The sequence below is a fragment of the Symphalangus syndactylus genome, chromosome 8 (assembly GCF_028878055.3).
Source record: "Symphalangus syndactylus isolate Jambi chromosome 8, NHGRI_mSymSyn1-v2.1_pri, whole genome shotgun sequence".
In the NCBI taxonomy this organism is placed as follows: Eukaryota; Metazoa; Chordata; class Mammalia; order Primates; family Hylobatidae; genus Symphalangus; species Symphalangus syndactylus.
Window position 1 is genome coordinate 94,597,883 of NC_072430.2, and position 16,894 is coordinate 94,614,776.

Genomic DNA, 16,894 nt, shown 5'->3' on the forward strand with positions numbered 1-16,894 from the left:
TAAAATAGTGGCAAACCGAATCCAGAAGCACATCAAAAAGCTTATCCACCATGATCAAGTGGGCTTCATCCCTGGGATGCAAGGCTGGTTCAACATATGCAAATCAATAAACGTAATCCAGCATATAAACAGAACCAAAGACAAAAACCACATGATTATCTCAATAGATGCAGAAAAGGCCTTTGACAAAATTCAACAACCCTTTATGCTAAAAACTCTCAATAAATTAGGTATTGATGGGACGTGTCTCAAAATAATAAGAGCTATCTATGACAAACCCACAGCCAATATCATAATGGGCAAAAACTGGAAGCATTCCCTTTGAAAACTGGCACAAGACAGGGATGCCCTCTCTCACCACTCCTATTCAACATAGTGTTGGAAGTTCTGGCCAGGGAAATCAGGCAGGAGAAGCAAATAAAGGGTATTCAATTAGGAAAAGAGGAAGTCAAATTGTCCCTGTTTGCAGATGACATGATTGTATATCTAGAAAACCCCATTGTCTCAGCTCAAAATCTCCTTAAGCTGATAGGCAACTTCAGCAAAGTCTCAGGATACAAAATCAATGTACAAAAATCACAAGCATTCTTATACACCAATAACACAAACAGAGAGCCAAATCATGAGTGAACTCCCATTCACAATTGCTTCAAAGAGAATAAAATACCTAGGAATCCAACTTACAAGGGATGTGAAGGACCTCTTCAAGGAGAACTACAAACCACTACTCAATGAAATAAAAGAGGATATAAACAAATGGAAGAACATTCCATGCTCATGGGTTGGAAGAATCACTATTGTGAAAATGGCCATACTGCCCAAGGTAATTTATAGATTCAATGCCATCCCCATCAAGCTACCAATGACTTTCTTCACAGAAATTGGAAAAAACTACTTTAAAGTTCATATGGAACCAAAATAGAGCCCGCATTGCCAAGACAATCCTAAGCCAAAAGAACAAAGCTGGAGGTGTCATGCTAATAGACTTCAAACTATACTACAAGGCTACAGTAACCAAAACAGCATGGTACTGGTACCAAAACAGAGATATAGACCAATGGAACAGAACAGAGTCCTCAGAAATAATGCCACATATCTACAACTATCTGATCTTTGACAAACCTGACAAAAACAAGCAATGGGGAAAGGATTCCGTATTTAATAAATGGTGCTGGGAAAACTGGCTAGCCATATGTAGAAAGCTGAAACTGGATCCCTTCCTTACACCTTATACAAAAATTAATTCAAGATGGATTAAAGACTTAAATGTTAGACCTAAAACTATAAAAACCCTAGAAGAAAACCTAGGCAATACCATTCAGGACATAGGCATGGGCAAGGAATTCATGACTAAAACACCAAAAGCAATGGCAACAAAAGACAAAATTGACAAATGGGATCTAATTAAAGAGCTTCTGCACATCAAAAAAAACTACCATCAGAGTGAACAGGCAACCTACAGAATGGGAGAAAATTTTTGCAATCTAGTCATCTGACAAAGGGCTAATATCCAGAATCTACAGTGAACTCAAACAAATTTACAAGAAGAAAACAACCCCATCAAAAAGTGGGTAAAGGAAAAGAACAGACACTTCTCAGAAGAAGACATTTATGCAGCCAAAAGACACATGAAAAAATGCTCATCATCACTGGCCATCAGAGAAATGCAAATCAAAACCACAATAAGATACCATCTAATACCAGTTAGAATGGTGATCATTGAAAAGTCAGGAAACAACAGGCGCTGGAGAGGATGTGGAGAAATAGGAACACTTTTACACTGTTGGTGGGACTGTGAACTAGTTCAACCATTGTGGAAGTCAGTGTGGCGATTCCTCAGGGATCTAGAGCTAGAAATACCATTTGACCCAGCCATCCCATTACTGGGTATATACCCAGAGGACTATAAATCATGCTGCTATAAAGACACATGCACACGTATGTTTATTGTGGCACTATTCACAATAGCAAAGACTTGGAACCAACCCAAATATCCAACAATGATAGACTGGATTAAGAAAATGTGGCACATATACACCATGGACTACTATGCAGCCATAAAAAATGATGAGTTCATGTCCTTTGTAGGGACATGGATGAAGCTGGAAACCATCATTCTCAGTAAACTATCGCAAGGACAAAAAACCAAACACTGCATGTTCTCACTCATAGGTGGGAATTGCACAATGAGAACACATGGACACAGGAAGGGGAACATCACACACTGGGGCCTGTTGTGGGGTTGGGGGAGTGGGGAGGGATAGCATTAGGCGATATACCTAATGTTAAATGACGAGTTAACGGGTACAGCACACCAACATGGCACATGTATACATATGTAACAAACCTGCACCTTGTGCACATGTACCCTAAAACTTATAGTAATAATAATAAAAAAGAATAACAATGCATTAAACTGCAACTGCAGGTAAGAATGATTCAATAACAAGGTAATATATGCAACACAGTTCTTAGGATTTCCCACCTCTGGTTCCTGTTCTATCCTGACCTGGCTTAATCACTTTATTTATTGGTATGCTACAGTGTGCAGACTCAATAAATAAAGATTTGTATACCTACAGAAAAGAAACGACTATATATTATAATAATACATGGATATAACTTTTTTATCCTTTTAGTTTAAAATGAATTAGGTGGGAAAGGACGGTTTCCATAAGTGACTCAAGAAAAGAGAACATTCATGAAATGATTAAAGAACAACAGAATAATTTTATAAGAGGAAAAAACAAATGCTGTGTGAATTTAATAACGCATTTTTCCTGTTAATTTATTAAAGACGTATTAAATGGTGACTAAGAGCCAGGCAGCATGCTGGGTGCTGAGAATGTAATAAAATACATACATATATTAACTCAGGCCCCAAGGTCTCACCATCTGTTCTGGAAGCCAGATGTGTAAACACATAATAACTATACAGCATGTTAGATGGAATCATAGAAAAATTTGCTAGGTAACAGATAAGGAGCTTACCCTAAGAAGAATAATTAACTTTGTGAAGCAGGGAGTGGGAGGATGAAGACTGTATTGAAAAATTGCCTACAAAAATCACATAAGCCAGATTCTGAAGAGCGAATAGGAATCTACCAGGTAGCCTAAAGAGAGTAGGCATTCCAGCATGGGGGAAGAGCTGTGTGCGAAGGCACAGAAGAGAACAGAATGGCCTCTTCAGGGAGCATAAGTGGTGTGCTGGGGCTAGGGCTTGAAGCATTTATCATCTCAAGCTGCCAACATAGGACATGTTTTTATAATACTTGTATGCACCTCAGGGATATTATCCCAGGATTTAGGGAGCTGGCCATGTTCTGAATCTAAACAGGAATTCTGCTTCCTAGGGCAGGCTACGATACATACTTCTGTGTTTCATTTTATTCTCCCCTATACCAGTAGAAACCTAGTTATTGGTGTGAAGCCAGGGAAGAGGATCTGTAAATACAGCCTGCTAGTCCAACAGAGGGCTCTGTGACCACTTTCCACAGAGCTCTTTGTTTCTAATGCTGGAGGAGATGGTTTCATTCCCTGGCAGAAGTGAGTGCTGAGTATTTTGACTGTACAACAAAATCAAAATCCCTTGCCTTTGTTTGACCCATGCCCACCCCATGGAAAACAGTGGATTATTCATGTGGAATAAACCCTGCATCACAGAAATACATTTCTGACTGAAGAGGTTTATTTTGCTAGTTTGGATTCGTCTGTCTTTACAAGGCTCGTCCAAATGGCTTTAAAGTCCCTGTGCTTAAAGGAGACTCTATTTAGGATACAGTAAGGCAGGACATGATTAAAACAAAACACTGAATGATTTCATTATAGGACAAGCCCACTCTCACAATATATAGCCCTTAATTCCTTGACTGGAAATGTTACTTGTTGATTGCCAAAGACCTAGTCTGGAGAAGGGGAAGGCTGGGGAATGGGATGTTGTCTGTCATCACTGGGCATCTTGACTCTGAAAAATCAGCACTTCTGTTTTTTGGTTCCCAGCCAGAACCATACAAGAGGGTCTTCCTTAAAAAAAAAAATAAGCAAAGTCCGTCTCTTTATCCTACCACCCTTGCTTTATCCCCAAAACACCACGAGAACTAGTACTATCTAGTGAGTAGCTGAAAGGGAGGACACAAAAGATGTCCCTCATTCTATAGCCCCCGCTACCCAGCCCTTCCTCTTTGGGGTTGCATGTAACTGCTGGTGGAGGATTCCTTGTTATCTTCAGTCTTGGAGTTTCTTGATTGTCCTCTCAGGCCATGTTCATAATAATTAGCAAAAGAGTTTGTGAAGAAACAAATTTCCTCTTCCCCAGGCCTATAGGAAGGAGGCTATTCAGGCCTTTATTGGGGGATCAAGGTAAGACTCCTGGATGCTGTTTGGAATTGTGAGGTTATTTCTTTCCCATGATCTTTCTCATGTTCAGTAAATATTCTCTTGCAGCTATATCTTTTTAGCAATTCAGCTACCATTTGCAGCAAACATTATTCAGTAGGCAACGTAATACCATATAAAGAGGCAGAAAACATATTTCCTCCCTATAAGAAATCTGCAGTGTATTTAAAAAAGAGACAGGGAGTCTAAGTGCCTAAAAGCATTGCTGGATGGTAGTGGTGGTGAATAGTTTATATTTATTTCTCAAGATCTCATTTTAAAAACCCATAGGAATTTTCTCCTTTTGTTTTGTACAAAGAACAATTAAACATTCATGATTTTGATCAAGAATATAAATATTTGATTAAAATAAAGCCCAAACTTGTTATTCTCCTTCCTGTGTGGGTGTTGGTTGCAAATCCTTGCAAAACTCAGAGATGAGTGTTAGTGTTAGTTCTGAGCAAGAATCAGAATTATCCTTGCTATTAAAATGTATCTCAGGAGAGTAAAACTCACCTAGGGGCTGCTATAACTAAAGAGGTACTTTTGAGTTAACTTGAATTAATGACTCCAGCACTGAGAAGTGAAAACGAGGTCTGGGTCAGCTCTCTCTCTGTAGGATGCTCTATCAGTGGGAGTCGGGTTAAGATTTTGAAGAAAGATGTTTTTTCAATGTCATCAGTTAGGGGGACTTGAGCTGACATTTATAAAGCGTTATTCTGGTTGTCTTATTTAGCATGCTTATTCAGCCAAGTAAGAACCATGATTTCAGCCTGGGCAACCTAGGGAGACCCTGTCTCTACAAAATATTTAAAAATCAGCTGGGCATGGTGGTGTGCGCCTGTGGTCCCAGCTACTGGGGAGGCTCAGGTGGAAGGATTGCTTGACCCCAAAAGGTTGAAGCTGCAGTGACCTGTGATTGCAGCACTGCATTCCAGCCTGGGCGACACAGTGAGACCCTGTCTCAAAGCAACAACAAACAAAGCACATTTTCCTCCTCTTATGCTCTGGAAGAGCATGGGGAAGAAATACTAGTTTTATTTTCTAACTTAGTTTAAACCCTTGAACATAAAGGCAATGCTTATACTTTTTCAGTTCTCCAAAGAGATGTACACATAGGAAGATACACTATTAATGCTTGTTGCTTAATTCATTTTTCAGCCCCCTGTATCATGTACTATAGTTAGTAGTTTATAATTTTTAAATCTTTTGAATGATGTAAGAAATTCTATCTCAAAAACTTATAAGTATCTGAAGAAAATTTGAAAATTAAATTTAAAGCTGAACCTTGATTATGATAGCTCTTCCTAGGATGACATCTTGCCATCCATAACACATCTGTAAAAACATCCATGTATGTTAATTAGTACTTATACCCTTTCCTCACTCTATAGGTTAGCTGAGGCAGATTACCAAAATATGCAATAATCCAGAAGCCATAAAGTGCTAAGGCTTGAATTAGACTATCTGGGTTTGAATTCTAACTCCCCTACCTATAAGCTCTGTGTCTTTGGGCAAAATGCTTAATCTCTCTAAGCCACAGACTCTTGAGTTATAGGACAGGTTGACATGAGTATTAAATACACTAATCCATGCAAAGTATTTAGCACAGTACCTGATCCACAGTTAGCTTCTAATAAATGTTAGAAAACATACAAAAAAGTAAAATAAATTGTAAATAAATATAAATCAGGATCAGAGAAAATATAATTTAAAAGATTCTATTCTAAGGAGTTAAACTTCAATTATGCATTAAAGCCTGGCTGTGAATTAAGCTGAAGCCTAATGACCAAAGCGTAAGGGAAACGTGACTAGTCAGTGCACACTGTTAATAAAGTTATCTTTGGGGAAGATAAGTGAAATCTTTATTGGCTGATAGAAAAGCAGTTCTCATGTGTGGCTTCAGGTGGGAAAACACTGGGTGTGTAGTATAATGTTGCCACGTCTTAACATTAAACTCCCTGGGTTTTGGGTGGTAGTCCCCTAAAACCTACTTAAAGGTATGCCAAAGGCATAATGCCAGCATGTAAAATTCACGAGGCCCCCCCAGAACATTGTTGCATCAGTTATAGACTTTTTTTAAGCAACTCATATTTTTTTTAAGTTTGCAAGCTAGAGCTTATAGAAGAGATCTACTATTTTATTTCCTCTGTCCACTTTTACTTATATATGGGATTTGGAAGTTTTCTCCAACCTTACCCAGGGTACCTTTTATCCATAAATGCTTTCTTTGTCATATCCCAACATGTAGACCACTGCCTACCCTGTTTCAGTTCAATGTCCTTTTGTTCAGCTGCTGTTTCATGTCAGCCCTCTGCTGGGTGCTGGATATGTCTGTTCTCAAGTTCAGTCTGCTTCCCCTTTAGATAAATCCTTCCCCCTTTCACCTGCCAGACTGTAAGCTCCTTGGTGGCTGGGGACATTATTTTGCATATTATCATATTTTCAAAGCCTAGCAGGGTATCTGGCACATAATATAGATGCACAATAAATACTGTTGAATGCATGAAGGGGATTCTTGCAGTCCTATACATTGATAGGTGTGGAATGTTGGCTTTTAACACAAATTATTGCATGTCTTATATAAACTCTCTTTTGTGCAGCACACAGATCCATGCTGCTGCTGCTGCTAAGTCCATTGCTCTTTGTAGGATCCTCTGCCATTTGTGGGAGGTCCATTGCTGTTAGTAGCCCCAACTCTGACAGAGAGACTAGCTTGCTACTCACCATCTCTGTTTCCTTTCCTTCGTGGGCATGCAGCTAGATTTTATTTCCCTGTCTCCCTTGCAGTTAGGTATGACCATGTGGTTAATTCTGGCCAGCGGAATAAAAGCAGAAATGATAGGAGGAAAGGATAGCACATGGGAAGTTGTATGGGTCAGGTGTAGAAGTGTGTCACTCCCTCCTCTGTCAGCTGGATGTTGATACCTAGGGTAACCAGGCATTGCAGATGGCAGATTCTCTGCAACCTGGATTTCTGAATGACTATGGAGCAGAGCTGCTACTACTCCTGTCTCCTGTTCATTGGACTTTGTGTGAGCAAGAAAACATTTAATGTGTGAAACCACTAAGATTTCCAATATAGACTTTTTCTTCTATTGCCTGCTCAATGGAGGCCTTTCCTTAGGAAGAATAGTCTCTCTTACTGATTTTCACCAAGTTGATCTTTCGGAAGCTTTTTTTTTTTTTTTTTTTTAATCCCAGAACTAATTGAAATGTATGCTTTGGTTTATTCATGGAAAAGGTTTGTCACAGCTGATTCTGTGTGCCAATGCTAAAGGGATAGTTATGTTTTGTTCAGTAAGCTTAAGTCAGTGGCAGAAGGAAGAAAAACAAAACAATCCTAGTTCCCTAGTACTGTGTCAGTTCTCCCTCCTCCCAGCCATTATAATGTGATTTCCCCAAGCCAAGCAACATTTTACAAAGAGCAGCTGTCTCCTTAAGAAGAAAGGACTTTTTTTCCTGCTCATACATGCCATTTATTTCAGTAGAGCATTCTTGTAGGCCAAGACTGAACAATTTTGAAATGCATGTTGTAGAATCAGATACCAGTGTTGAGTGTTATAAGGTAAAGAGTTATTTGGGGCATTTAAAAAACAATACAGATGACATGTCAGCTCTTTAGAAAGGGTGGAGAAGAGTTATTAAGAATATCATCTTTTAAACTGGTAGATTGTGGGGCATGTTTGATATTAACAACAAAATCTCTCAAAGTAGATAGTTACATTTACTATAGAATACTTCTAACAATTGTTATGAGAACATATAGTGTAGTATTTAAGCACTCAAGCTCTGAACTTAGACACCTTGGGTTCAAATCCTATTCAACAACTCTGTTGTCTGTGTGACTCTGGACAAGGCATCTAATATCTCTGTGCCTTGGTTTCCTTTTTGAAAAATGAAGAAAAAATAGTACTGTACCTATTGGAGGAATAGATTCAATAATCTGTGTAAACACTTAGCACAATTCCTTGTAGAGTAAGCTGATGTGATAATATTAACGAAAACAGGGTCGGGCGCAGTGGCTCACGCCTGTAATCCCAGCACTTTGGGAGGCCGAGGCAGGCAGATCACGAGGTCAAGAGATCAAGACCATCCTGGCCAACATGGTGAAACCCTGTCTTTACTAAGGGTACAAAAATTAGCTGGGCGTGTTGGCACACACCTGTAGTCCCGGCTACTCGGAAGGCTGAGGCAGAATTGCTTGAACCCAGGAGGCCGAGGATGCAGTGAGCCGAGATCACGCCATTGCACTTCAGCCTGGGCAACAAGAGCGAAACTCATTTTCAAAAAAAAAAAAAAGGTTAACGAAAACAATCAATGTTACTCATATTATTTTTAATGATTCTAGGTTATTCGAATGTAATGTATCCCAAGTAAAGTCTTGGCAGTAGGTAGTGTGGATATATCTCTTGATTTTCACTGTGCCTCAAAGCCAATCCTGGGGGATCCCAGTAAAGGTAAGGAAGGACTGAGAAACTAAGTTTGTGTGGACTACTTGGTCTCTGAGAGTCATTCGTTCTCAATCAATATATTTAAGCACCTGTTACGTGAGTTGGTATTGAATTGCCACTGAAGGCTCAGTGGTTTTATGACAAGTAGCCATGGAAGGGTTAACACATATTGCAAGGAGAGTCAGTTCCTGTGCCCTTGTTACTGTTGTCAGTCAGGGAGTAATAGCTTTTATTTTGACTGTTTGATCTACCAACTTAGTTATCTCATACTTAAAAAGGTTTAAAAATTTGTAACTCTAGTGTAAACACATTTACCCATGCCACTGAGTAAATGTGCTTATTTCATCACATAAAGAATAATCATCTACTGCTTTTTCACAGTTCTCTAATAACTAAGAAAGTAGAAGCATTTTCTTTTCCTAGTTTATAATATCTTTTGTCCCCTCAACTTTACAGGAATGTCGTTTTCAGTAGCACAATTCCTAAGACCTCTTAAATCTTTTCTTACAAATATGGGAAATGGCAGAGGGTTTTCAAGTTTCTAGGTTGCTTTTTTTGTTATTTTAAAACTAGAGAATCAGAACACAAATGTAGTAAAAACATTGGCAAGAGTTTCAGATTATTAAGATTAATAGAAATTTGCATGTTCCAGTTTATGAACGAGAACTGCAACTCCACAACTGTCTTTTGTATACACAGATGATGTTCTAATTCAGTCTCTTCTTATGGATTGCTACGTTTTGCTGGTTTCCTATCTAAGAAATGAGATGAATTTAATTGGTTCTTCCACTTATACGATATCTTAAAATAAATTATCTTAGGGAAATCAATTTTAATCCTAAATCTTCCCTGGAAAATGTCAGAGCATACATGCAGAGTGGCTTTCATTCTTCTGCTTTTAGTATCAGAAATTTTGTTTTTGTGCTTTACTATTTTTTCCTTCACTTAATGCCCAGAGTTAAAGAATGTAATTCCCAATTATCTAATCAGTCTCAAAAGCAATATAGAAACTAGAAGTCTAACTGTAGAGAATCTTTTACAACTACCACCTAATACTAGTCAGTAAATTCTAAGAATAGTTTAAAAGCATCCTGACTTAAGTCATCCCACTGGAAAATGCTTTAATTATCTTAGAACACTCAAAGTTTTAGAAAATGATTAGAATTTCTGGGGGGGAAAAAAGAGACAAACCCTATTGTTGGAAGAGTTTGTGTGTGCCCAAGCCTAAACACTTAAAAGAATAACTGCTAGAATTGTTTTTTTATCTAGAATTATAATAAATATATTTTAATGTTTTGGTTGCTTGTAAATCCTGCAATTGATTGCTTAGACATACACAAAACAAGAGGTTTGGCGTCAGCATTAAAGTTAATCTACTACCATTTGATGTGGTTTCAGGTCTTCAGTAATTCATCTTTAAGAAATGATTTCCAAATCTATGTTGGATTCTGCTATTGAATCTAATTAATTTTGAATAAATTAATTTATTTCTTGGAATATTTTTGAGTTTTTCCCCCAGAGTGGTTAATGAAAAAAAATCTGCATATGTGAAAAGAAATGGAATTAGAATCATCTTTAATAATAGAAATGAAAATACTTACAATTATTCCCATTATGTACTATGGTGTCAACACTCATAATTAAGACTATCCAGGCATTATTCAATTCTGAGAAAGCTGGCATTATCTAGGGTATTGCAATTGTTTTGCCAGATAAAGCAAACACGTTATTTGACTTCTTAGGAAATTAATTGTGTATGCTACTGCTAATCATGTAGTCCATCTTACTAGTTAAAAAAAAAAAAAAAAAAAACCTAGTTAAAATGATGACTGAAACATATATAAAACCTAAGAAAGTTATTTTAATGTTTCTTAGTCAACTGTGAGGCATACAGTCTAATGTACCCAGTAAAAACAGTGTTTATTCCGTTATGGACTGACTTAAGTAATATCATCCCTGATAATTTTTTTATTATATGCCAGATATTGTGAATGGTACTTGGTTGGGTGCTGGCTATTTCTGTCTTCCTATAAATATTCTTGAGCTTTGTTCTGGGACACAGCTAAGTTACTTGGAAATAGTGTGATCCTTTGGGTCTTGCCTTTAAGATTACATAGATGAGACCAGAGCAGTGTTTAGTCTAGGGCTAATTATTTCATAATACTAACAAAAGACCTTGTTGAGTACTCTACCAGTCCTAGGAATCATGAGTTGTTCCAGTTTGGCTGGTGGAAAGAAGTGTTCCCCGCCTTGTGTGGGTTCTGGGTATTGTTCTCTGAAATGGTTTTGGGTAGTTCTTTCCTTCACTCTGAATAGTGTCTGCACATGTTTTGCTGATCAGTACTCTGCTGAATACGTTAGGGGAGCCCTCTATAGATCTCTGGAGGTTTCTCCCTATGATACTATCTCCTCTCTGGCATTCTGCCCTGGAACTCTAGCCATCTTGGCTCCCTAGACTCTTGGCTAAAGTCTTCAACTTGGCAGTTCTCTTTTTTGCCCTGCAGATTTCAGACTCTCATCAGTCAGTAAACTAAAGCTTTTCATTTGCTTCCCATCTCTCAGGGATCACTGTCCTTGTTGCTGATGTCCCTCAGGAACCACTGTCTCATATATTTTGTCCGGCTTTTTAGTTACTTGAGGAAGGAGAATAAATTTAGGCCCTGTTATTCCATTCTGGCCAGAGGCAGACTACTGTCAGATCAAATTTTAAAAGAATTTTGATCTTTTAGTTTAATTTTCCAAAATATGAGTTAAGAGTCTCTGATGATATTATCTCCAAAGGAGACTATTTCTCAGGGAATAATCTAGATGGAACCAGATGATTTCTTAATCTCGTCTAGCTATAAAACCTGTTGTGACAATATCTGGTTTTTACATTTAAAGCAGTGTCTTAATGAAGGTTTTAATTCAGACAATGCAGTTACTACATAATAAAATAATGACCATTTTTCCACCTGTTATCTCTGTCTTCCTCTCATTCCCGTAAATGGTGAAGATATAAAACAGGTAATGGGACATGGTAAATTGTTTCTGCATTCATTTTTTTTTAACTGAACTATATATTAAAAAGCATGGCTGGTTGCGGTGGCTCACTAATCCCAGCACTTTGAGAGGCTGAGGCAGGTGGATCACGAGGTCAAGAGATCAAGACCATCCTGGCCAACGTGGTGAAACCCTGTCTCTACTAAAAATACAAAAATTAGCTGGGGGTGGTGGTGGGCGCTTGTAGTCCCAGCTACTTGGGAGGCTGAAGCAGGAGGATCACTTGAACCCAGGAAGCAGAGGTTGCAGTGAGCTGAGATCGTGCCACTGCACTCCAGCCTGGCAACAGAGCAATACTGCATCTCAAACAAAACAAAACAAAACATAAAAATTGTTATATCCTTTGAATCATTAACCCCACTTGTAGAATTATAGCCAATGTAAATAATCTAAGGTATGTAAAAAGCAATCATGATGCTAATTATAATGGGGAAAAGTAGAAATAATCTTAAAGTAGGTGCCCTAGAAGGGATGAATGCCCAGAATATATAAAGACCTCCTACAACTCAATAATAAAAACCAACCCAATTAAAAAATGGGCAAAGGAATTGAATAAACATTTCTTCAAAGAAGATATAGATGGCCAATAAACACCTAAAAGGTGCTTGACATCACTAGCTATTAGGGGAAAGCAAATCGACAACATGAGAAACTGCTTCACATTCATTATCATTGCTATTTTAAAAATATATATATATAAGTTCTGGCAAGGAGGTGGAGAAACTGGATCTCTCATACATTTCAGGTGGGAATGTAAAATGGTACAGCTACTTTGGAAAAAAGGTAGTTCCTCAAAGTATTAAACATATAGTGACCATATCATCCAACAATTGCATTTCTAGTTACATACTCAAAAGAATTTTTTTTTTTTTTTTTGAGACAGAATCTTGCTCTGTCGCCAGGCTGGAGTGCAGTGGTGTGATCTTGGCTCACTGCAGCCTCTGCCTCCTGGGTCCTGGGTTCAAGCGATTCCACTGCCTCAGCCTCCCGAGTAGCTGGGACTACAGGCGTGCACCACCACACCTGGCTAATTTTTTGTATTTTAGTAGAGACAGGGTTTCACCATGTTGGCCAGGATGGTCTCGATCTCCTGACCTTGTGATCCACCCGCCTCGGCCTCCCAAAGTGCTGGGATTACAGGTGTAAGCCACCGCACCCGGCCACTCAAAAGAATTTAAATCAAGGACTCAGATGCTTGCATACCAGGTTGATAGCAGCATTAATCAAAGTAGTAGAAGGAAACAACCTAAATGTCTATTCACAGATGAAAAGATGAACAAAATGAATGGGAGTCACATTCAAGAGACAGAAAGTAGAATGGTGGTTGTCAGGGGATGGGACAAGGGGTGAGTGTAAGTTATGGTTTAATGGGTACAGAATTTTTGTTTGTGGTGGTGAAAAAGTTCTGGAGATGGATGGTGGTGACAGCTGCACAACATTGTGAGTGTACTCAGTGCCACTGAACAGTACATTTAAAAATGTGAAAATGGTAAATTTTTAGTGTATGTTTTCCCACAACAAATCTTAAAAATAGGTGCCTAGTTAAATAATTCACATTTCAAAACAGAGTAGCCTAAGAAATGCTAACCAACTAATCCCTCCTGCTCTTCTTCCTCTCCAGGAGTGACACACGCAGCCATCTGGGCAGCATGCATTTCTTACCTCAGTGCAGCTGTTCCCCCTGAGCTGAGGACATCTGCTCAGGGCATCCTGCAGGGCCTTCACCTGGGTTTGGGAAGAGGCTGTGGTGCCATGATCGGAGGCGTATTAGTCAATTATTTTGGTAAGAATGGCTTTCTCCTTTTTTTTTCTTTTCTATAATTAAAACATGATTTTTTCCAGCAATACCTCAATAAACAATCCAATTATTACTGAAGATTGCCCAAAGCTAAATTCCAGTATTCATAATCTCTTTCTAGATTTCATGGTAGTCATAATTGTAAAGCAGTGTGCTTACGTTGTTAAGCTGATTTGAGCTAGCCTGTAACTGTGCACACTCCTCTGACAATCAGCTTAATGAGATGCTACAGAGATCCCTCAAAGGAGCCAAACAAATGAATTAGCATGAGTGCTTTTGGTCTAAAATAAGGTACCTTAAACCTGCTAATAATAGCCCTAAAGGAAATAAAATTCATCATTGTTATTCCATTAGGAGATTTTGAACCAGAAGAATCTAACCATACGCTGGCTTTGGTAATGCTACTACATTTATGGTAACAAAATCTGTCTGTCTTGTCATATCTTCCTTATTAGAAACATAGGAGCTGAAATAGGAATGAGATTATTCTGCTCCAGGAATCTTAACTGCTCAGTCATCTATTAATATATAAGGTGGGCCCCAGGAAATGCGTGCATTTATAGCACTATTTGAGCACTGCTGTTCCAACTACAGATTAATAGCAGTTAGTTAATAATTGGGTAAATGGTCTTTTCATATGAAGAGGAGAGCACCATTGAATTGTATGAGTCATGGTGAAAGGCACTGAGAGACAATCCTATATAAATGCAGTTTTATAATCGATCGATGACAGATCCAATATCAGCCCTGGGTCTCTTGAGACGTACCCAGCCCTGTGTTTTTCCCTTATGTGGAGCTAATACCCAACCACTTTTCTCTGGTTTGTACCAAGCTGTGCTTCCTTTGCTTTGATCTTTAGAAAATTGATGGTTTTAGATGAGTGCTATCTGCATTTCTTGGAATTACTCTATAGAGAGTGCTGTTTGTTTTTATAGGGGCTGCTGCAACCTTCCGAGGAATTGGCATGGCCTGCTTGGTGATCCTACTGCTCTTTGCCCTGATCCAGTGGCTGGCAGTGCCAGATGAGGAAGAAGGTAATTATTTCCATTCTTTCTTAATATTCCTAACAGTTCAGGCCATTGGAAGTCAACACATGCCCCCGAGAAGCCTAGAAGTGGTACAGAGTATACAACAGGCCTGTTTGGCTCGATTTTCTGAGTGGCATATCGATGAATTCATGTGGACCATTGTTAAAGAGATCCACCTACTATGCAGAAAAAATATTGTTTTAAGTAGCTTGGGGTTTTCTTGTTTTTGTTTGTTTTGTTTCATAATACAAGGTACTAGGGAAGTATTAGTTTTCAATTTCTCTGGTATTCTAAAGGTTTTTCAAATTTAAGTCAAATACATATAAGGCTATACAGTCATTTTGCTACTAGGGATAGGGAGCGAGTGGTAATCTTCTCTATGCCTTATCTTCATTTGTTAAAAAAAAAAAAAATAGTCAAGACCTGAAATCTGAAGTTTTCTCTGAACCAGGGATGGCCTTTATTAAGATTGTTCTACAAAAAGGAGGTTATATCAAATATTAATGTGTAGATGAGAATGAGCTGACTCAACTGTTTATGAAAAAGGTCAACCAGGACGATGAAAATATTTTTGCTCAGTTTTTTGGTCCCAGAACAGAGCTCGTCTTCTTTGGGTGTCCTATCCTTTGGGGAGCATTAGCCTCACGCTCCTGAAATGCTTCTGTGAAGAGAAAAACTTGCTTGTTACAGAAGCCTCAGAGACAGATTTTAATCTCAATGAGTTACTCAGAAAGACCAATACTGTTTTTTCTTACTTTTGTTCTTTTATAATCCTAAATGGATTCTCTCTCTTACACAGCCTCAGTCCACGACTCATGTAAAAGACCAATAAAAATAGCTATCATGGCTCTCCCAAAGTTATAAGATGTAGTTAAAGTTGTATTTTGAGAAAAATGTATGGACTTGAATATCTTTGCTATTAATCACAAAAAAATTTAAAATCATTAAACATTCAATGTAAGAAACATAAAAATAAGCAATCAAATTTTAACTCATCTTTGATTAGTGAGAATATGGTACTGGGTTAGTTTTTAAAATACTTGTGTTCTGGAGAGAGTGTTATTGGGAAAATGGCAGGATTAGGTTGCAGCTCCCACTCAGGTGGACCGAGTAGCATGTGGAGACTTGCATCATGCTTTTGCTCCAGAACTACTGCAGGAATATACCAGGAAAGCTGGTAATATGACAAAACAAGGTTCTTTAACCTGCCCCACCAAAATCACACTAGCACCAGCAATAGATCCAAACCAAGAAGAAATCCCTGACTTCCCTGAAAAAGAATTCAGAAGGTCCATTATTAAGTTAATCAAGGAGGCATCAGAGAAAGGTGAAGTCCAACTTAAGGAAATCAAAAAAAATGATACAAGAACTGAGGGGAGAAATCTTCAATGAGATAGATAGCATAAATAAAAAACAATTACAGCTTCAGGAAATAACGGACACAGAAAAATGCAAAATGTTCTGGAAAGTCTCAGCAACAGAATCAAAGAAGCAGAAGAAAGAACTTCAGAGCTCGAAGACAAGGTTTTTGAATTAATCCAACAAAGACAAAGAAAAAAGAATTTTAAAAAATGAACAAAGCCTTCAAGAAGTTTAGGATTATATTAAATAAACAAACCTAAGAATAATTGGAGTTCCTGAGGAAGAAGATAAATCTAAAAGTATGGAAAACACATTTGAGGGAATAATCAAGGAAAACTTGCTAGAGACCTAGACATCCAAATACAAGAATCCCAAAGAACACACGGGAAATTCATTGCAAAGAGATCATTGCCTAGGCACATTGTCATCAGGCTATCTAAAGTCAAGAGGAAGGAAAGAATCTTAACAGCTGTGAGGCAAAAGCACCAGATAACCTATAAAAGAAAACCTCTCAGATTAACAGCAGATTTCTCAGCAGAAGCCCTACAAGCTAGAAGGGATTGGGGCCCTATGTTCAGCCTCTTTAAACAAAACAATTACCAGCCAAGAATTTTGTATCCAGTGAAACTAAGCTTCACAAATAAAGGAAAGATCCAGTCTTTTTCAGACAAACAAATGCTGAGAGAATTTGCCACTACCAAGCCAGCACTCCAAGAACTACCAAGCCAGAGCTACAAGTATTTGCCACTCACCACCAAGCCAGCACTACAAGAGCTAAAAGGAGCTCTAAATCTTGAGACGAATCCTGGAAACACATCCAAACAGAACCTCTTTAA

The 16,894-nt window shown here is 38.3% G+C and overlaps 2 protein-coding genes across 6 annotated transcripts in view; one reads left to right on the forward strand and one right to left on the reverse strand.

The window, feature by feature from the left end:
• Positions 1-16,894, forward strand: part of MFSD6 (major facilitator superfamily domain containing 6) — a 91,846-nt gene that overhangs the window by 64,813 nt on the left and 10,139 nt on the right. For both annotated transcript variants that reach the window (XM_055290032.2, XM_055290029.2), the window contains exons 4-5: positions 13,492-13,653; positions 14,604-14,702. In XM_055290032.2, the coding sequence (XP_055146007.1) occupies positions 13,492-13,653; positions 14,604-14,702 (261 nt within the window). The remainder of the gene's footprint in view (positions 1-13,491; positions 13,654-14,603; positions 14,703-16,894) is intronic.
• Positions 1-16,894, reverse strand: part of NEMP2 (nuclear envelope integral membrane protein 2) — a 91,268-nt gene that overhangs the window by 30,780 nt on the left and 43,594 nt on the right. For 2 of the 4 annotated variants that reach the window (XR_008659606.2, XM_055290043.2), the window contains one exon: positions 14,603-15,357. The exons of the other annotated variants lie outside the window; for them this stretch is intronic. Coding sequence is in view for 1 of the 2 variants with exons in the window: in XM_055290043.2 (XP_055146018.1) it covers positions 15,339-15,357 (19 nt within the window). In the remaining variant the exon portion in view is untranslated. Of the gene's footprint in view, positions 1-14,602; positions 15,358-16,894 lie in introns of those variants that run through there. 4 annotated transcript variants of the gene reach the window in all.